The following is a 21388-nucleotide window of genomic DNA, read 5'->3' as shown; positions in this document are numbered from 1 at the left end:
CAATTGTGTTCGCATAGACGTCCGACAAAGCCGGATGCACCACGGTGGATTTGAACCGACAACCTCCGTGGTGGTGGGCAGGGACTTTACCACTGCGCCACCCGAGAGTCTATCTTACAGCTTCTAAGATGCTTGGCATTTTTTGTATATTACTGAGACAGGGAGATGTAGATGTTATAGTGAGCACTATAACATCTACATCTCCCTGTCTCAGTAATATACATAAATTACCTAATATACAATAGGTAATTTTAAGGAACTCACCGTACAGTAATTCAGGGAAATTAGAATGTCGAAAACAAATCACCTTCTAAAATAGTATTACTGTTTAAGCTAATACTTACTGTTCTTAATAGTAATAGGAACCTCCAGAATTTTTATGACCTGATGCTTTTCTAGTTCTTTTCTGCAGTTCTTCATGTGTGGGACCACAGGTTAAGCTTCCTCACCTCAGTGAAGGTTTTCTTGACCTGCCCCAGACGTCGATCTACTTGTCTGGACTCTGAAAACAGATCACTCCACAACTTGCCAATGGTTGCCACCAGTTCCAGTTCTTCCTCTTTGGCCTATACACAAACAATGAAAAACATTACGTTATTTCCACACAAGACAGTGTTAACTTGTAGGAGTGCTTATCTAGGGGGAATAGTCAGATTGTTACAGATACTGCTACCGATATGGCATTACCTCCAATTTGTACATGGCTAGGGTCCTGTAACGCTCTTGGACATCAGTGAACCTCATCTCCACAGCCAGGGACATGTCCCTGATGTCTGAGATAGTGCCTAGGACAAACTTCAAGTCCTCAAGTGTGTCCGGGCTCCGCTTCAGATTCTCAGAAAGATGCTGTTCACAACAACACACACATAAGTGTAGAATAGACTCATATGAAAGTGGCTGAATTTTGTTTTGTTTTTTTGCAACAAAAACAAAAATACTATAAAGTTCAGTGGATGATACTCAAGTGCTGTACTGTGTGGTTGGTCAGTACCATTAGTTCATCTCTCAGGTTGAAGAGGTCCTCCCTGGCAGACTCATTGAGCAACCTGCCCAGTGAACTGATCCACGCCTGGGCATTCTCCTGCACAGTTTGGGACAGAGGATGCAGTTTCAGGCGGATGACGTGCTCGTCCTTGATCAGCGGCTGCAGCGCCACCTCCTGGCTGACGCGGGCGTAGAACTGCAGCTTGTCATCGTACTTGACGTACGAAGGCTTCTTGGCTGCGAATTTTTCCACGACAATGACCTTGTCGAGCTTCCAAAGGGGCCGATAGCGTTTCCAGCGATTGAGGCAGCTCCCGATGGAGGCGAGGAGCCGCTGGGCGTTCTGGGAGACGGCCAAGGCTTGCTCGTTGATATGGGGGAGCTGGCACACGTCGGCGTAGAAGCTGATCGTCACCAACTCGTCTTCTCCGTCAACGCGTTGCGGAGGGCACTCGATGCAGGTCCCACGCATCCAGCGCACAAACCACTGAGGCAGGAAGAGGACAAGGATTTCAGTTGTTAAAACATTACATACAAAAAGATAGGAACTTTTGCAGGGATGGGAATGAATTCACACCTTGGGGCTTTCTACACAATCTCTGACACAATGCATGATCAGTCTGTAGACTTCATTGCTCTTGGGGTGCAACACAATCTCAGGTGCAGACAGTATGGCGTCAATTTGGAATAGAGGAATGTTCCCCATCAACGCCGTGTTAAAAGCTTGGATGTTCCTAAACGACAGGAAAAGACAAAACAATGTGTAGGCCACATTCATTCAAATGAAAATATCAATTACTATTTGCACTGGTGTGTTGTTAAAATGTTGTACGGGTGATTCCAAATACCTCTTTAAAAAAGAGTTTATTTGGACGGGACAGCGCATATTAATGAACAATACATACATACATGATGTAATGTAAATATACCGGATTTAGCAAGAATGCTAATTTACATCAGTAGTCCCCATACATAAAAACAAGCAACAAAAGCATGCTACATAAAAGAGGTAAACAATGAACAGTGAAAAAAGCAACATTTTAACCTATTTAAAATTTAGATGTTGACAGGTGATCCCAATTACCTCAGCACCATCTTTGTGAGGGAGTCGAACACCTTCCTCTCCCAGTAAGTGTAATACTGGGCCATGCTTTTGGCTTTACCAGTGCTGGTTTGCATGATCAAACTCTCCATTTTGGTGAGAAGAGGCGGGATAGCCTTGTACTTCCTACTCAGCAGAGTCAAATCCTTATCCCTCTGCCGCTCAATAAGATCACAGAACTCCTGCACACCTTGAGACAACAATATTGTAAAGAGGTCAAATAAGAACGGTACAAATGTTCCTATATCCTTCCATTTGATGTCATTCGTTTTTACTTCCTACCTGGCAAGTCACCTGACTTGTCTGAGACTGGAAATTTGAATAAGTTGGCCGTCTCCATGGACTGCAACTTGGCATCGATGTCGCTTTCATTTTTCTGGATTTGATTCACAAGCGACTCAAACTTACATGCAGCCTGGCTCCCTTGATTTATAAACTCAGGGATCCCTACAATCAAACAAACAGATTGTCAGAGGAGTTTTTCCACTTTGTTTAACCCATTTAGACCTGAGGCCTTCTAAATCCTGACCTAAGTTTTCTGAAAAACTTCAAATATTTACTAAAAAATTACAACACATGTATGTTGCTATATACTGTACATAGCAACAAGAACCCCAAAAGGGGTTCCCGTCCTAAATGGGTTAACAACAGAAGACTTTCCTGGTCACTTCAATAAGACTGAGTGCACTCAAATCACTTCATGACTGTGAGCCTGTGATTGTGTACATACGTACCCAGGGCATTCCAGTTGAGTCTCTTGCATCCCATGCGCATTACTTTCCGCAGCTCTTGGATCTGCTCGGCCAATAGGAAGAACTCTGCATCGTTCAGGTTGTCCATTAGAGACTGGTAGTGGTTTACAAGGCTCTTCAAACCAGCCACATATCTAAAAGTAAGATGCACCAGTTTTGAGATTAATTTGACTGTTTCTGTCAAATGACTCACTGAGTAACTTATCATGTACAGTATATTGTGTATTATTTATTTGGGGGGTGTATCATCACCTGAGGAATTTGTCCTCCTGCAGAGCAACCTTTTCAGCCAACTCGGGCACAGAGTAGCCCAGCTGCTCAATGTACTTGGTCTCTGAAATGATCTCCCTGAGCTCTGCAGCGAAGTTCACAACGTATCGCACATTTCTCTCCAACTCACCTTCAGCTGCCGCAGGTGCCATCTTAAAAAATAAACAGGAGGGAAGAGGTCTTGAAAGTCAATACATAGTAGTTAATTTATCTGAGTAAAATATTGTCTGACAGTGAGCAGTATTAAAGGGATATTTCACTTTAAAAAAAATGTTGCGTCATTTCATCGTCTACTCAGGCTTTTGTGAGCCCCCCAGACAGTTTTTAAGTTGCTTGATTCAGTATTTGGATATTTGATATTCATTTTATCAGACACGCCCCCTTCCTATACAAACCCATTATAACTTCAAACTCCATTTTAATCATGACAGATTCATCGAAAACACCCGTCCTTGGTTCTCGTGACTCATACTTCCCTCCTAATACGTGAAGGGGCCATGTTTTTTCGATGACTTTTTTCATTCTTTTTATTTAGATTTTTTCTTGTATTTAGTTTTTTTTATTTTCCAAAAAAAAATATATATATATATATATATATATAATTGAAAAAACACGGCCCCCTCACGTATTAGAAGGACAATATCAGTCACCAGAAACAAGGACGGGTGTTTCTGATGAATCTAGCATGGTTAGTTTGAAGTTTCAATGGGTTTGTATAGGAAGGGGGCGTGTCTGATAAAATGAATATCAAATATCTAAATACTGAATCAAGCAACTTAAAACTGTCCGGGGTGCTCCCAAGAGCCTGAGTAGATGATAAAATGACCACAAAATTAGTTTGAAAGTGAAATATCCCTTTAAGTGCGGGAGGTGGAGACAACCTCAGTGCGGGCTTGGCTTCCAGTGACAATGCCCATACTGGTCTCCATGACCAGCAGGTTTCTCTTCATCAGCACGGGCAGGCTCTGCTCAGTCTCTTCTCGCCAGCGCTCGTACTCCTTCACCTCGTAGTCCCTCATGCGCATCCCCACTCCCAGATATTTGGCCTTAGCCTGAGTAAGAAGAAAAGTTAAAGCTGCTTCACAAAACATTTCATGGTCCAAATGTTTCACTGGATGATGATCTACTGCAGTGGTTCTCAAACTCATGGACCCCCGGAATGATATGTATTTGGCTGCGGACCCCCCCCCCCCCCCCAACCCCCATCTCAAAAATATTTTGTACCAGGGACCACCAGAAGCAAAGATTTGAGTTAAAAATGTTCGCTGTTAAAATATTTTCAAAGATTTGCAGAAATGTTCAATGGTTTTTGAGAGTGTGTGTAACACTCTAAGAAACACCCTGTCCATTTGTGGGATGTGTTTAGACTGAATTGTGGGCGTGCACTTCTGTTCATATATATATACAGTGGGGGCGTGGCTGTGGAAAGGGGGCGTGTTTGGTAACAAAGGGTCATGTTTGGTTGCCATGTCTGCTTATTGTAAGCGACATTGCCCTTGTTTTTTCTGTGAAGGTGCTTGTAAAGGTGGTTGCGGTTTGTCCCCGTTTCTAAAACGTTGGTGATATTTAGTATGAGTTATTGGTTGATATATTGATATATACACTCTCACATTGGAATTAATTCTTTGTTCAAAAACAGCAGATCTACATAGCGCGGCACAAAGTGACACGCTATGAGCTTGTAGATCTGCAATTTTTTGAATAGCCGCCAAAGTATCCCACTTTCAGATCAAATGATTCTACGGTGGTGTGGTGTGTATAGGAGCTGCTCTGACCTCTTTGCCCTGCTCACTCTCCAGCATCTCCGGCACCTCCAGAAAGCGAGACATGGTGTGTTTGATGCGGTGGAGGAGAGAACGCTCCCAGTAGATGCCCCCGGCCACAGGAGGCTGGTTCTTAATCAGCGGAGGTTTGTCCTTGTTCACCTCAAAGATCTCGTTCATGCCGTCTACCTGCGATCCAATTGAGAGAGGAGGACGCTTCTAGCGTTTACATTACAATGTGGCGCAATACCATGATAATATATACCTAAAATATGGAGGACAAAAATCATTATTCCGTTCCACCTGTAGAAGTCAAACTCATTTGTTATTGACACCAGTGACACGTTGCATTTGTGTAGTGCACTGGTTCTCAAAGGGGGGTCCGGGGACCCCCAGGGGTACTTGGGGGGTACCAGGGGGTCCCCGGCAAAATTAGTTAATAAAGCTTCACAATCATTTTAACCCCTTTATCCATATTGTATACTAGGGCTATTCAAAAATAGCAGATCTACAAGCTCATAGCGAGGCACCGAGTGCCGCGCCATGAGCTTGTAGATTTTTGAAAAATCGCAAATCTATATATATTTTAAGGCGAACATTTGTAACACAAATCTTTGCTTCTGGGGGTCCCTGGAACTAAATATTTTGATATGGGGGTCCGTGGCCAAATACATATCATTTTGGGGGTCCTTGACATGAAAAAGAGAGAATCACTGGTGTAGTGAGTTAACCCTTTAAAGGGGAAATCCACCCATTTTCAATATTTAACTATGTCATTAATATAGCATAAAGGAGTTGTGTGGAAATAAGAAAAAATTAAAAAAAAAATTAACATTGCAAAAAAATTTAACATTGCAAAAAAATTAACATTGCAAATTACACCATGATGAGTCATCACAGTGTAATTTGCAATGTTAATTTTTTTGCAATGTTAAATTTTTTTGCAATGTTATTTTTTTTTTAAATTTTTTCTTATTTCCACACAACTCCTTTATGCTATATTAATGACATAGTTAAATATTGAAAATGGGTGGATTTCCCCTTTAAGACCTGAGGCCGATTCTACAAATGTCTTCTAAATCCTAACAGTTTTCTGAAAAACCTATGTTGCTATAATATCAGTGGTGCAATCTTTTTCATGTCAAGGACCCCCAAAATTATATGTCTTTGGCCGCGGACCCCCCATCTCAAAATATTTAGTCCCTGGAACTAAATATTTTTGAGATATTTAGTAAAGCAAAGATTTGAGTTCAAATGTTCCCTTTAAAAAATATACATTTACAGATTTACAGAAGATTTGCACACATTTCATTTCATTTTCATTTCATTTTCATTTCATTTTCATTTCATTTTCATTTTCATTTTCATTTTCATTTTCATTTTCATTTTCATTTTATTTTCATTTCATTTTCATTTCATTTTCATTTCATTTTCATAGCGCAGCACTCGTGCCGCGCAATGAAAATTAATGGTTAAAGGGGTTAAACTCTAAAATGACAGATGCTTTCCCCTGTCTTAATGGGTCAAACTCATAAGCTACCTCTTTGCAGTACTGAGCCAGGATGTCATTAAACTTCTTCATCATTTGGTTGTTGATGGCCTCTCTGGAGCGGATGTGTTTGAACCTCAGCAGCATGTCGAAGGCAGCAGCTGCAGATCGCAATGTCTTGAAAGACTGGTCAATGAAGTTAATGGCCTCTCCTTCAATAGCCTAAAACAAGAGTTTCAACAAAGGAATGAATGAATCAGAAAAGATAGATGAAGAGGGAAGCAGGACATTTTTAAATGCTCTCTACCAGTGTTGATTTCGTCGACTAAAACTACGACGAAAAATGTCCGTTGACCTTTTTACACTGATGAAAACTAAATAAAAACGAAATAAAAATTAATACTAATTATATTGACAATTTCATCAACAAATAAAAACTAGACTAAAATGTTAGTGAGGGACTAGTGGAGAAGAGATCCAGTAGAACTAAAACACAAGTCATTTTATGTTTGGTTGCGCTCGGGTGTTGTGCTCTGAAAATAGCAGATCTACAAGCTCGCACGCAACGCGTTTCAGAATGCGACCAAGTGTAAAATCAGCCATTACGACGCCATCAAGGCATCGCCAAAATACATTTTAGTCGACTAAATCAACTGTAGACTTAGTCGACTAAAATCTTATGATATTTAGTCGACTAAAATCTTATGATATTTAGTCGACTAAAGCTAGACAAAAACTAAAACATTTCAGATGACTAAAACTAAATCAGAATTTGCTGTCAAAATCAACACAGCTCTCTACGTGTCCTGAGCTCACCTGAACCTTATTCTTGAAGTCGTACATGATCATTTTCCAGCTGCTCATCTTGCAAATGCTGAACAGGTCAAAGTTGACCTCCTCAATGGGCACAACCAGGCTGTCCACCCAGCGCAGCACGTCGTCAATGCGCTTCGGATCGCCTGTCACTGCTTTCAGCTCTGAACCGAAGATATTATAGAACTCCTCCAGAGTCTGCAAGCACAAGGTTGAGGGAAACCGGTTATCATGACATGTCTTGTGGTGTTTAACCCATTAAAACCGGGAACGCACTTTAACCATTATTTTATACTTTGGCATTTATTTTATTTTTAAGATTGTGGGCAAATCTTTGAATACATATTTTTAAAGCGAACATTTTTAACTCAAATCTTTTCTTCTGGGGATTCTACAATCCAATGTCTTCTAAATCCTGACAGTAAAAAAAAAATCCACGCATGTTACATCAGTGGTTCTCAAACTTTTTCATCAAGGACCCCCAAAATTATATATATTTAGCCACGGACCCCCATCTCAAACCATTTTGTTCAAGGGACCCCCAGAAGCAAAGATTTGAGTTAACAGTGTATGTAATATATATATTCAAAGATTTGCACACATTTTCAAGATTTTTTCCCCCAGAGATAGCAGATCTACAAGCTCGTATGAGCTTGTAGATCTGCTATTTTTTAATAGCCAAATCAATCTATAATGACACAGTATGCGTTGCTATTGCTTCTGGGGGTCCCTGGAACAACATATTTTGAGATGGGGGTCCGCGGCCAAATACATATTATTTTGGGGGTCCTTGACATGAAAAAGTTTGAGAACCACTGATATACAGTATGAGGTCAGTGTTTGTTAGGTGTGTTTTTGTCTACTGACCTGCAGGACATTGTAGAGATCCTGGCAGATTGAAGCCATATAATCGGTCTTCTCAAACAACCTCTTGCGGTCAAACTCCCAGCGGGGATCCCTGGCAGTGGTCTCGATCTTGGCGCGCATCTCAAAGTAGCATGCTTTCCACTGGTCCAACACCCGTTTACCATCCTGTACCTTGGCTTTTGCCACCTCCCTCTTATCTCTGTGTACAGAACCAAACATCGATTAGCTGCTGGATGAATAATCGCATACAGTGGTGGAAAGTAACTAAGTACATTTACTTAAGTACTGTACTTAGGTACAATTTTTAGGTATTTGTACTTTACTTGAGTATTTCTAATTTCCAATATTTTTACGTCTACTGTAACTCCACTACATCTCAGAGGCAAATATTGTACTTTTACTCCACTACAATCATTTGAAAACTTTAGTTACTAGTTACTTTTCAGATATAAATTATGATGTTACGAAACACACATTAACCACTTTATCCTTATTTTATACCTAGGCTATTTGAAAATAGCCGATCTACAAGCTCACAACGCGTTGCATCGTGACGTGCTGTGAGCTTGTAGATCTGCTATTTTCAAACATTTTAGTACTTTTACTTTTTGTACTTTAAGTATATTTGGATGCCAATACTGTTGTACTTTTACTCAAGTAACATTTTGAACACAGGCCTTTTACTTGTAACAGAGTATTTTTATATTGTGGTATTGCTACTTTCACTTAAGTAAAATATCTGAGTACTTTTTCCACCAATGTTCGCATTGCAATGAGATATGAAACTACATCCTAATACCTGAAGCTCCAGTATAATATTTCAGAGGCAAATGTTAATAGGGCTGTCACGGTTATGACATTTTAAGTGGCTTTTAGACTTTGTAAACAAACAGATATGACAAAAACTTAAATACACAAAGAAATGACTGATACCAATATGTATAATATATAAAATTATATTATATACATATAAATATAAAATAATAAAAATAAATAATGTATTGTTTTTCGTGGAAATAGCCGATCTACAAGCTCACATCGTGACGCATTACGCATTGTGAGCTTGTGTATCTGCTATTTCCACTATTTTTTTATATGTTTTAAAATGTATGAACTTTTTTCAACATGGAAACGATTATGACGATAATGCAATTATTATTAAAGGTAGGGTAAGTGATATATATATTTATTTTATTTTGTTAAAAAGGTACTATATTCTGATAGTAATCATTGCTAAAGGGCATTTGTTCGGTCACAGGGCTTTCTCCAGCTCTTTAGTAAAACAGAATATAATACATTTTCAGGTTAAGCCAATCCAATCAGGAGAGAGCACTTTGCATTGCAGAAAATGCATTTTCTGTTTAATAAAGAGCTGGAGAGACATGGGAGACTCCTTTTACTGAACAAACACTCTATAGAAATGAGTACTATCAGAATATAGAGCTATTTAACACTTATTTTAACCAAAGTAAATCACTTACCCTACCTTTAATTGCAATTATCTCAAATAATTGCGATCAGGCGATTATGTAGTAATTGTGACAGGCCTAATGTTAAGGCCACTTACTTAAACAGCACACGGACATTGACAACGCGAGCCACGCGCTCAGACAGCTCCCAGGCAATGCGCTCCATGAGAGGTATCATGCGCTCGTCCGTGTTGTAGTGGCTGGAGAGAATCCACACCAATCGAAGGCCATTCATCATCGGAGGAATAGTGTCCAAGATGACGCCAAAGTCAACTCCGGTTGCCAGGTTCTAAAACAGGGAACGTTTAATTCTGTGGTCACCAGAGTGGGGCTGCAAAGCGCTGTTTCTCAACCAGTGGTCCACGGATCACTAGTGGTCCGTTGCATAATTAAAACCATTGTTAAATGTATCAAAGGTATGTTTAAATAATATTTAAAAGGTCCATCATATTTAAGATAATTTTTTTAATGAATAGGTGTAGCGTGGGAAACAAGCTAAAAAGTAAATATATATACTTATATATATATAAGTGTTAATATACTTTGTTGTGTGAAATCGCTGTAAGAACCTATCATTGTTCTAGAACAGATTAAGTTATATTCTCCCCTGAGATTCAACAATACTGCATCTAGTATAAACATATATAAACAGTTCCATTGTTGGAAATAGTGTTGATTTTGACAGCAAATTTAGATTTTGTTTTTAGTCATAGTCTTTTGTATAAAATTCTGTTTAGTTTTAGTCATATTTTTGTCATCTGAAATGTTTTACTTTTAGTCTAGTTTTATTTGACTGAATATCAGAAGATTTTAGTCGACTAAAATGTATTTTTGGAGGGCTGTGATGCCATCGAAATGGCAGATTTTCACTTAGCTGCGTGCCGAAACTAGCTGATCTTCAAGCTCACAACGTGTCGCGTTGTGAGCTTGTAGATCAGCTATTTTCTGTCTGTGACACCAGTGCGCACCCATGATGACTTGTCATCATAGCTTAGTTTTTATTTAGTTTTCGTCAGTGAGAAAAGATAGTCGACAAACATTTTTCGCCATAGTTTTAGTCGACGAAATCAACACTGGTTGGAAAGCATTAGTGATGATTGCTTACCTTGAGCAGTGGTGGAAAGTTACTAAGTACATTTACTTAAGTACTGTACATAAGCACAATTCTGAGGCAATAGTACTTAACTTTTTTCCAATTTCCAATACTTTTACTTCTACTACACTAAATCTCAGAGGAAAATATTGTATTTTTACTCCACTACAATTATTTGAAAACTTTAGTTCTGGTTACTTTGCAGTTATATAAATTATTACATTATAAAACACACATTAACTACTTCAGCCCTATTTTATACCTATAGGCTATTTGAAAATAGCCGATCTACAAGCTCACAACGCGATGCGACGCGTTGTGAGCTTGTAGATCGGCTATTTTCAAACATTTTAGTTCTTTTACTTTTGGTACTTTAAGTACATTTTGATACCAATACTTTTGTACTTTTACTCAAGTGAATTTTGAATTCCGGACTTTTACTTGTAACGGAGTACTTTCTACATTGCGGTATTGGTACTTTTACTTAAGTAAAACATGCGAGTACTTTTTCCACCACTGAGCATTAGTGATGATCGCTTACCTTGAGGTGTCTCTCCAGCGTGCTGAGGAAGCGCACGTTCTCCGCCGACTCCACGTAATGCTTGGTGAGCTCGGCCACGGCCAGCTCCAGGTTCTGGACGATGACAGCGTCCGCTCTGGTCATCACCTCCAGCACCTTCCTCACCGCGGGCACTTTGAGCTGCTCGCTCACTGCGCTCAGGGCAGCAGTACGCTCCCGCCAAAACTCTATCTCTGCCAACGGGCCGGGATTCTGCAATGTAGCAAGTACACGGAGTACACGTTACAAGTAAAAGTCCGGAATTCAAAATATACTTGAGTAAAAGTACAAAAGTATTGGTATCAAAATGTACTTAAAGTACCAAAAGTAAAAGTACTAAAATGTTTGAAAATAGCCGATCTACAAGCTCACAACGCGTTGCGATGCGACGCGTTGTGAGCTTGTAGATCGGCTATTTTCAAATAGCCTAGGTATAAATTAGGGCTAAAGTGTTTAATGTATGTTTTATAATGTAATAATTTATATCTGCAAAGTAACTAGTAACTAAAGTTTTCAAATAATTCTAGTGGAGTAAAAGTACAATATTTGCCTCTGAGATGTAGTGGAGTAGAAGTAAAAGTATAGGCAATTGGAAATACTCCAGTAAAGTAAAAGTACCTAAAAAAATTACTTAAGTACAGCACTTTGAACAACGCTTGTAGATCTGCTATTTTTTTTTAAATCTTCAAAAAATTTGCAAATCTTTGAATATATATTTTTTAAAGCAAACATTTGCAACTCAAATCTTTGCTTCATGGGGGTCCCTGGAACAAAACCCTTTGAGATGGGGGTCCGCGGCCATACTTATCTAAAAAAGATTTCTAAATCCTAACAGTATGTTGCTATATCAGTGGTGCTCCAACTTTTGTATGTCAAGGACCCCCAAAATGATATGTATTTGGCCGCGGACCCCCATCTCAAAATATGTTGTTCCAGGGACCCCCAGATGCACAGATCGGAGTTCAAAATGTTCGCTTAAAAAAACATATACTGTATATCTATAACACATTTTCATTTTTTTCCCCAGAAATAGACAAACAAATCTTAAAATGACACAGATGCGTTCCCTGGCTTAATGGATTTAATGTTACAAATGGCTTGATTTGGTCATTAGCACAAAAACTGTTGGATTATTCTAACTCATAACAAATGAAGTCAATAGGCTCTATGCACAGTAGCCATGTTCGAAAGAATTTGGGCCTCTGCCTTACTTCCTTCACAGGTGTTACCAATGATACTAATGAAGGCTCTGTTCCATTCTGGTCAAACAGAGTCAGGGTGCTGATAGTGTGCATGTTGGCTCACTGGAAACATTCTCAGGGTTCCTTGAGGCGGTTCCAAATGGTCCCATCCACTCCCATGTTATAGGAAAGACCGTCCCGATGCGTGTCTGAAGCGCATATCCGGATTCCGCTCTTCCTTGAGTAACGGCCAGAAATGGCCGGAACCGGAACAATGGCTTGCGACAACTAGCGTCAACTTGCATCTTATGTGTGGATGCACCCAGTATGGGTGTGCAACTCTGAGAGTGTATAATGGAACGGGTCCATTTGGTTCCATTTGTACACTCTCAGAGTTATGGAGGTCCTTGAAATTAAGTTTTGAGAACCACTGTTTACACTAAATGGAACAGAGCCTTCATTCGTACCATTGGTAACACCTGTGAAGGAAGTAAGAAGAGGCCCAATTTCTTTCCAATATGGCTGCTGTGCATAGAGCCTATAAGAGGACTTTCTAACCTGTGGCTTCTTCTTCTGCTGCTCCTCGATGACGATAGTAATCTGAGCCTGCCAGCTCATCACAGAGAGCTCCAGCTCAATGACCAGTTCTTGGACGGACAGTAGCATGTCCACGTCTGGCTGCAGATCCACTTCAGGGATGTGTAGCTTAATCTCACCTGCAAAGGGAGATGTGCACCATTAAAATGGGTGCTTGTCAGTGGTGGAAAAAGTACTCAAATGTTTTACTTGCGTAAACGTATCAGTACTGCAATGTAGAAATACTCTGTTACAAGTAAAAAGGCTGGAATTCAAAATTTACTTGAGTAAAAGTACAAGAGTATTGGTATCAAAATGTACTTAAAGTATCAAAAGTAGAAAGCACTCATTGCGCAGAATGTCCCTTTTCACAAGTTTTCAAATGTATAAAAATCTTTTGAAAATAGCCGATCTACAAGCTCACAATGCGTCGCGATGCGACGCATTGTGAGCTTGTAGATCGTCTATTTTCAAATAGCCAAAATATATATAGAGCTTAAGTGGTTAATGTATTTTTAGTAATAAACATTTAAATCTAAAAAGTAACTAATGTTTTCAGTGGTAAGTGTAGTAGTGTAGTGGAGTAAAAGTACAATATTTTCCTCTGAGATGTAGTGGAGTAGTAAAGTACTGAAAATTGGAAATACTCCACTAAAGTAAAAATACCTCAAAATTGTACTTAAGTACAGTACTTAAGTAAATGTACTACACCACTGGTGCTTGTGAACATACATAAATAGACACAATTCCTTGCAGACTGAATGTGCGAACACACCCTCAAGCTGCTGGCGAGTCCTGTTGATGGAGTTTAAGAACCTGTAATTGGTACTAAGCAACTCGTCACGAATGGTGAGTGCTCCTCTGGACCGTGCAGGCCCGTCCTCCTTGCCCTCCGTCTCTCCCCCGCCAGCCCTCTCATCATGAGAGGATCCTCCTGATTCCAGCTGATAACCTCCATCGGTTATCTTCAACTGGTGGGTGGAGAACATGGGAATGTATACCTATGAGAGACAGACAGAACGAACGCACATTCAGAACAAGAAACATGGATGTTGAGTATTTGTCAAATGAACAGTGGTGGATAAAGTACTCAAATGTTTTACTTAAGTAAAAGTATCAATACTGCAATGTAGAAGTACTCTGTTACAAGTAAATGTCCGGAATTAAAAATGCACTTGAGTAAAAGTACAAAAGTATCGGTATCAAAATGTACTTAAAGTACCAAAAGTAAAAGTACTAAAATGTTTGAAAATAGCAGATCTACAAGCTCACAACGCGTCGCGATGCGACACGTTGTGAGCTTGTAGATCGGATATTTTCAAATAGTCTAGGGGTATAAAATAGGGCTAAAGTGGTTAATGTATGATTTATAATGTAATGATTTATATCTGCAAAGTTACTTCAAATAATTGTAGTAGAGTAAAAGTGTAACATTGTTTCTGAGATAGTAGTAGAGTAGAAGTAAAAGTATTGAAAATTGGAAATACTTATAACTAGAAAAAGTGCTCCTCGGAGCACAGGTCTCCGCCAGGTCAGGTAGGTTATTGTGGTGTTCAATGTTCGGAATTTGCCAATCAGGATGACTATACCAACCATCTTGACTTTAGGAATAAAATTGTAGGAGTAATATAAAAAAGAAAAGTGTTGCAAAAATCTGCCTCCTGGTGGCGCTATAATAGGGCAATGTTAAAAGGGTGGCATTTGTTCCTCAGGGTAGTGCGAATGTGTGTGCAAGGTTTCAACGCAATCGGACGCTGCGTTCATGATTTGCGGCATTTTGTTCCAAACGGGTCACTCCTACAAACTTTAGATGTCAATCTTAGCCAGGATGGAATATGAAAAATCAAACAAATCCGTCTTGATCACATAGATAGATATAGAGATCATGTGTACCGATTTGCGTGAAATTTTGATAAAATCTGAAGGAGTAATATCAAAAAAGTCGGCCTCCTGGTGGCGCTATAAAAGGCAGATGTGAAAAATGCAGGGTAAAGGTTTTTCCTTGGCCTCTAGGGAGTGCGCATACAAAGTTTTACACAGATCGGTGCAGGTATAGGTAAAAACACAAATCGCCCTGTTATAGCGCCACCATGAGGCTGATTTGAAAAATGTCAAGTGGTATTTCTTCCTCTGCCTAATGGGAATATGCATGTACTGTACAATTTCACGGAAATCGCAAACTGCCTTCATGATTTGAGGCATTTTGTTCAAAACGGACCAATCCTGCAAACTTTGGAAGACAACCTTAGCCAATCAGGATGGAATATGGAAAATCGGACAGATCCGTGTTGATCCCATGACCATAGAGATACTGTGTACCTATTTGCGTGATGTTTGGATAAAATCTGTAGGAGTGTTTTTCTATCCAAAAATGGGTTTTGCACAAATCGGCCTCCTGGTGGCGCTATAACAGGCCCATGTGAAAAATTGGGGCAGAGGTTCTGAATTGGCATCCAAGGAGTGTGTGTGAACAGTTTCGCCACGTCCGGGCCAACGGTGCCGGAGATTAGCTGCTCACAGACAGATGGACACACGGACGGACACACACACAGACGGACGGACAGGGTGCAAAACATACTCACCATGCCTTTCGGCCTGGCGGAGACAATAATAATTGGAAGAACCTCAAACTTGTACTTAAGCACAGTACTGTACTTAGTTACTTTACAACTCTGCAAATTAAAAAATATTTATGGTCGTGGAGTTTCCTACACACGTACATGGTTGAGTATGTCCATCAGCGAGTCAAGGGGGCGTCCATTCAGCATCCCGGTCTCCATCAACCTCAGCATCAGATCATTGGCCTCGTTCATGTCAACAGGTTCAACAATTGCCTCTAGGCAGAAGACAAAGAATAATCACTTGATTAGTTATTTCAACCATGACATACATGATGAATGCGGAAACTTCATTTTGATCTACACTAGTAAGGGCTCACTCACCATTTGTGTTTCTGAGAAAGTAGAAGATGCTGGCTTTCGCAAATCCCTCGGGGATATTGTTCACTGCTACATAAAGCTCATTGTGATAAACCATTTGAAACTCGGTTCTCTGGAAACACAAAGACACAAACTGTACAGTCAAGTTATTATGAATGCTTCTCCCTTACTAGAACACAGTGTTGATTTCGTCGACTAAAACTAAGACGAAAAATTTAATAAAAACTAAGCTACGATGACTAAAACTAAGACTAAATATGTTGACAATTTCATCAACAAATAAAAACTAGATTAAAATGTTAGTGAGGGACGAGAGGAGAAGAGGTCCAGTAGGTCTAAAAGACATTTTATGTTTGGTTGCTCGTGGGTGTTGCGCTCTGAAAATAGCAGATCTACAAGCTCACAACGTCCAAAATACATTTTAGTCGACTAAATCAACTGTAGATTTAGTCGACTAAAATATTACTAAAACGAAATGGAATTTTATTCAAAAGACTATGACTAGAACTAAATCAAAATTTGCTGTCAAAATCAACCCTACTAGAACAACACCTGGATCACTTGTTAACAATGCATTGCATGCACATTCCAGTAGGTTATTCATCCACGGCCACTCGTCTCGGATGTACTTTAAAGAAATATCATATTTATTGGTTCGTTCTGGCGAATCCTGAAGGCACATTAGAATTAGAATTTTTTAATTATATGATAGGATGCGTAACGATGCGGTAAGAAAACTGTATAGCTCCTAATCACCATGTAAGCAAATTCAACTGATACATACAGAAACAATACTGTTACATATTAAAGGTAAAACAAAACAAAACTTTCTTAAAGAGCCTATCCATCTATTTTAAGTAGGCTACTTCTAATTCTATTAAAGGACCACTTCACCAATTCTCATGTTCATGTTATTGGTCTTGACTCACTAATACTCATTATAAGATGCTACCATTTCTGTCTACTCAGTCTGTGTCTGGTTAAGAAACCTGGTACCATTTCTGTCTACTCAGTCTGTGTCTGGTTAAGAAACCTGGTACCATTTCTGTCTACTCAGTCTGTGTCTGGTTAAGAAACCTGCCTAAAGGTTTGGACATTTCAAACAAGATTTCAAATATATTTATATTATTATTAATGCATTAATGAGGGCCAATTGTATGAAGATAAGGTTGAAAAAGGACAAAGTCTCTCCTTTAACAATACATTGTGATGAAATAATTTCAAGTGGTAAAGACCACAAAGACCAAGAACAGTAGGGTTTGGCATGTGGCTTTGGCTATTACATCCACTTTAAAAATCAAACATACCCTGGCTTTTGGATTTTACAGGCTGTGAACTACATACTCCCCATAATATTTAACTATTAAACAAACAAACAAACAAAAACAAAAACATTGCTGCTAAAAATAAAGACTTAAAATTTGAGTTCAATCTTACATAGGATGGTGGCTCATAGTTTTCCGCTGAATCTGGGGTGTCACCTTCACTACCTTGTGGCTGGGGGCTGTCACCGGATTTAGAGAAGGATTCCTTCTGTTTCCTTTCTGTGGTTATAAAATATTTTAGTTAATACTGCTTCGATGTGTGCACTCACAAAATAAAGCATGACTTGACAACATACAGGGCAATTCTATACAGCTTGCGCCAACCAGTGGTGGAAAAAGTACTCAAATGTTTTACATAAGTAAAAGTATCAATACTGCAAAGTAGAAGTAGGCCTACTCTGTTACTCTGTAAGTAAAAGTCCCAAATTCAAAATTTACTTGAGTAAAAGTACAAAAGTATTGGTATCAAAATGTACTTAAAGTACCAAAACGTCACCTTGCTAAACTAATGGCCTAGAGGAAAATTATATTTTTGCCTAAGTCAGCTCCTCATGACACTGGCCACCTCTGGTAAAATCGCCCATCTCTTAATTGAAAAGGATCTTGCTGTTCACTCCCCTTTTAGTATAATGGCCTTGAACTCCCTAGTGTGAAGTCACATGGTTTTGTTTGGGGAAATTATTTACTGATTTAGGCAATTTTTTTCTTCTTTTTGGCCTAAGTCAGATTTAATCCTATTTAAATCTCTTATGTTACATAACTGACAGACAGTGTTATTTCTATTTAAATAGTCATAATTCGTAATGATTAAGAAATATCACATAGTTTTGTTTTGGATCAGTTTTTTATTTTTCCTGAAAAACTTTTAAAAATGACATAGGCCATTAGTTTAGCAAGGCGACGAAAAGTAAAAGTACTAAAGTGTTTGAAAATAGAAGATCTACAAGCTTGTAGATCGTTTATTTTTAAATAGCCGGTATAAAATAGGGCTTAAGTGTTTAATATATGTTTTATAATGTAATAATTTATACCAGCAAAGTAACTAGTAACTAAAGTTTTCGAATAATTGTAATGGAGTAAAAGAACAATATTTGCCTCTGAGATGTAGTGGAGTAGAAGTAAAAGTATAGACAATTGGAAATACTCCAGTAAAGTAAAAGTACCTCAAAATTGTACTTGAGTACAGTGCTTGAGTTATGCACTTAGTTACTTTACACCGCTGGCGCCAACACTCCCAGCAGTTCAGGCTGCCTCTCAATCCTTCTTGACCTATTTGCAGAATTGGACAGTCAACCACCAGCATTCCTGACCTTGGTATCACTGGGAAGGTCTGAATTTCAGTCTGAATTTTCGAACGCCAAGGAGTGCAAGTGAGTTTTCAAACGTGATTTAAACACAGGCAGGGTTTGAGACACTCTAACATGGGGTGGAAGCTCATTCCACAGTTTGGGCACCACGGCGGACAATTATCTAGAAGTGGCCAGTCATATCAAGGTCCATTATTTATTCTGCATTTGAGCCACGGACCACCATTTGATGAGATTTTAGCCTCTCAGACCCAAAACTAGAATATTTTGTTATCGTTGAATACGATATTTTGTCCACATATTCCATGCTGTATTGAATGATGTTGGTACCATAGGAGAGATAACAGGCAAACGTTGATCAATATAACAATTCTTCAACGTTCTCTAATTGTGTAGACTTCTTGTAAATTAAGTGATGCAGATGTTTAACAATAATTTTACTCTTGAGAGTGTAAAATGAAACGAAATGGTTTCATTTTACACTCTCAAGAGTTAAAGAACTATAAGGGTCCATTTGGTTACCAACTTTTACGGCCGTGCAGATCGTCACTACACAGTGCGTCGGGGGTGCTCCTTCCATTCCGACATCTCACCACTCCGACTAGTGGCTTCCGCGTGCGGTTATGGTTAGGGTTAGGGTTAGGTATAGGGTTCGTCAACGTCGGAAAGGCGACATGTCGGAAAGGAGAAATGCACCCAGTGCGTCGACGAGGGTGATCTATGACTGTGTATTTGGAATACATGAAATGTATGTAAGATCACAGACATTCTAGGGCTAGGTCGTTTATGTGCTAAAAGAGTGACTTTGAGAGCTGTTTCACCATACAATGTAAGTCAATGAGGAGCATATTTGAATTGTGAGCTTGATCAGCTATTTTCAAACATTTTAGTAGGCCTACTTTTACTTTTGGTACGCTTTTGTGACACTTGTATAACAACTACTTGTCTTGCCTATTTCGATAGATTAGATAGCCTATGCTATTGCTATGCAGATGTGTGGTGGGTATAGGCTTAAAGTTGTTCACATGCTGCCAATGGTGTAAAGTAACTAAGTACATTTACTTAAGTACTGTAGGCCTACTTTACACTTTTGAGGAATTTTCACTTTACTGGAGTATTTCCCAGTCTCAATACTTTTACTTCTACTCCACTACATCTCAGGGGCAAATATTGTAGCTTACTCCACTACAATTATTTGAAAACTTTAGTTACTACTTACTAGTTCTTTGCAGATTTAGATTATTATCACAAAACATACATAGCCTACCCTATATTTTTGCCATTTGAAAATAGACGGTCTAAAGCTCACAATGAGTCGCGATGTGACGCATATGAGCTTGTAGATCGGCTATTTTCGAATTATTTTGTATACATTTTGAACTTGTGAAATGGGACATTCTGCACAATGAGTACTTTTACTTTTGGTCTTTTAGTACATTTTGATACCAATACTTTTGTACTTTTACTCAAATACATTTTGAATACCCTACTTTTACTTGTAACAGAGTATTTCTACACTGCAGCAGTGATAGTGATACTTTTACTTAAGTAAAAATAATTGAGTACTTTTTCCACCGCTCCATGCTGCTATGGATATTGACAGGTTGTGTGATAGCTGACATTCTCTTCACTTCAGCAACAAACTCACCGATTGGAATCTTAACTTCTAACTGTTCTTCTCTGACGCCTCTGGAAAACAGCAGGATGGACGCCGCCGGTTCCTCAGTAACATCATCTAAAAACCCTGTTATTTTCTGCTCCTCTTCTCCGTCGCCTCGGACGAGCAGCTCGTCGAAACAAGCAGGATCGGGCAGGTAGAAAGCAGAACACACTCTGTGTCGGATCCATTCTATCCGCAGATCGTCGTGGACCATGTTGTCTCTCACTTTTACATTGGGTTTGTCAATTAAACAGAAAAAGTTAAGTCCTATTAGACATAATAATTAGATTCCGCCCCATCCGTTAACCGTTGTTCAACTTGTGGTGCATTTGTGTTGCTGTGGAAACCAGGAGTTGCCATGTCGGCTTATTATAAGCGAATTTGGGGCTTCTTTTTCTGTAAAGTTAGTTGGTCCACCTAGAACCAGTGGTAGGCTACTCAAACCTTTTCATGTCAAGGACCACCAAATTGACACTTATAAGCCCACGGACCCCCATTTGAAAATATATACCAGGGACCCCCATAAGAGAAGATTGTTACGGCTCTAGCAGTGATTTTCAACCTTTTTAATTTCAAGGACCCCCATGGTTGACAGGGGCCGGTTCTGGGCTGATCAGCGCCCTAGGCGAGATTCATCTGATGCGCCCCCGGGGGGGACCCAATGCGGGGGGAAAATGTTCAGTTTTTGGGCGGATTGTGATACTTTTTTCAGTTTTTGGCTACTTTATTTCGGTTTTAGAGTTAGGGTTATAGGGTTAGGTTAGGGTTATTATTCAATTATTATCTTTGCCTTATTTTACCGATTTATTATCAAAACATTTAAAATTAAAAAATATATATATTTTTTTGCTAAATCGATTGGGTGGGCCAATTTTCTATGTAGGTGGGCCACGGCCCACCCAGGCCCACCCATGGCTGTACCCCTGATACACATGATGAAAACAGAGCTATATTGTCCAATTTGACCATACTGTACAATACCAAATACTCTAAAACCAGTTCACCCGTGATGCAAGCTTGTACATCTGCTATTTTTGTGCAGTATTTGAACATTTCTTTATACTTTTGAATTTTTAAGACAAATGTTCTCTTCTGGGGGTCCCTGGCACAAAACATTTTCAGATGGGGGTCCATTGCTAAAATTAAATGTATTAAAGTATTTTGAAAATAGCAGCTGTACAAGCTCACAACGCGTCGCATCACTTGTGAGCTTGTAGATCGGCTATATTCAAATAGCCA

The 21388-nt window shown here is 39.2% G+C and overlaps 1 protein-coding gene across 1 annotated transcript in view; it reads right to left on the bottom strand.

Moving 5' to 3' along the window:
* The window catches only part of dnah10 (dynein axonemal heavy chain 10), a gene marked incomplete at its 5' end in the record, with an annotated part of 72855 nt that extends 52492 nt beyond the window's left edge, over positions 1-20363 (bottom strand). Inside the window, 21 exons of the mRNA XM_080428281.1 lie at positions 450-566; positions 688-846; positions 992-1471; positions 1562-1718; positions 2069-2276; positions 2369-2533; positions 2821-2972; positions 3091-3260; positions 3990-4160; positions 4884-5060; positions 6412-6582; positions 7177-7371; positions 8041-8239; positions 9608-9798; positions 11144-11374; positions 12901-13058; positions 13694-13919; positions 15639-15754; positions 15861-15969; positions 17295-17401; positions 20138-20363. Of these exons, the coding sequence (XP_080284407.1) occupies positions 450-566; positions 688-846; positions 992-1471; positions 1562-1718; positions 2069-2276; positions 2369-2533; positions 2821-2972; positions 3091-3260; positions 3990-4160; positions 4884-5060; positions 6412-6582; positions 7177-7371; positions 8041-8239; positions 9608-9798; positions 11144-11374; positions 12901-13058; positions 13694-13919; positions 15639-15754; positions 15861-15969; positions 17295-17401; positions 20138-20363 (3885 nt within the window). The remainder of the gene's footprint in view (positions 1-449; positions 567-687; positions 847-991; positions 1472-1561; positions 1719-2068; positions 2277-2368; positions 2534-2820; positions 2973-3090; positions 3261-3989; positions 4161-4883; positions 5061-6411; positions 6583-7176; positions 7372-8040; positions 8240-9607; positions 9799-11143; positions 11375-12900; positions 13059-13693; positions 13920-15638; positions 15755-15860; positions 15970-17294; positions 17402-20137) is intronic.
* Between the last annotated feature and the right edge of the window lie 1025 nt (positions 20364-21388).

Source organism: Gymnoscopelus braueri (assembly GCF_963280865.1).
Source record: "Gymnoscopelus braueri genome assembly, chromosome: 5".
Taxonomy (NCBI): Eukaryota; Metazoa; Chordata; class Actinopteri; order Myctophiformes; family Myctophidae; genus Gymnoscopelus; species Gymnoscopelus braueri.
This window is presented reverse-complemented; position numbering and strand designations above follow the sequence as displayed.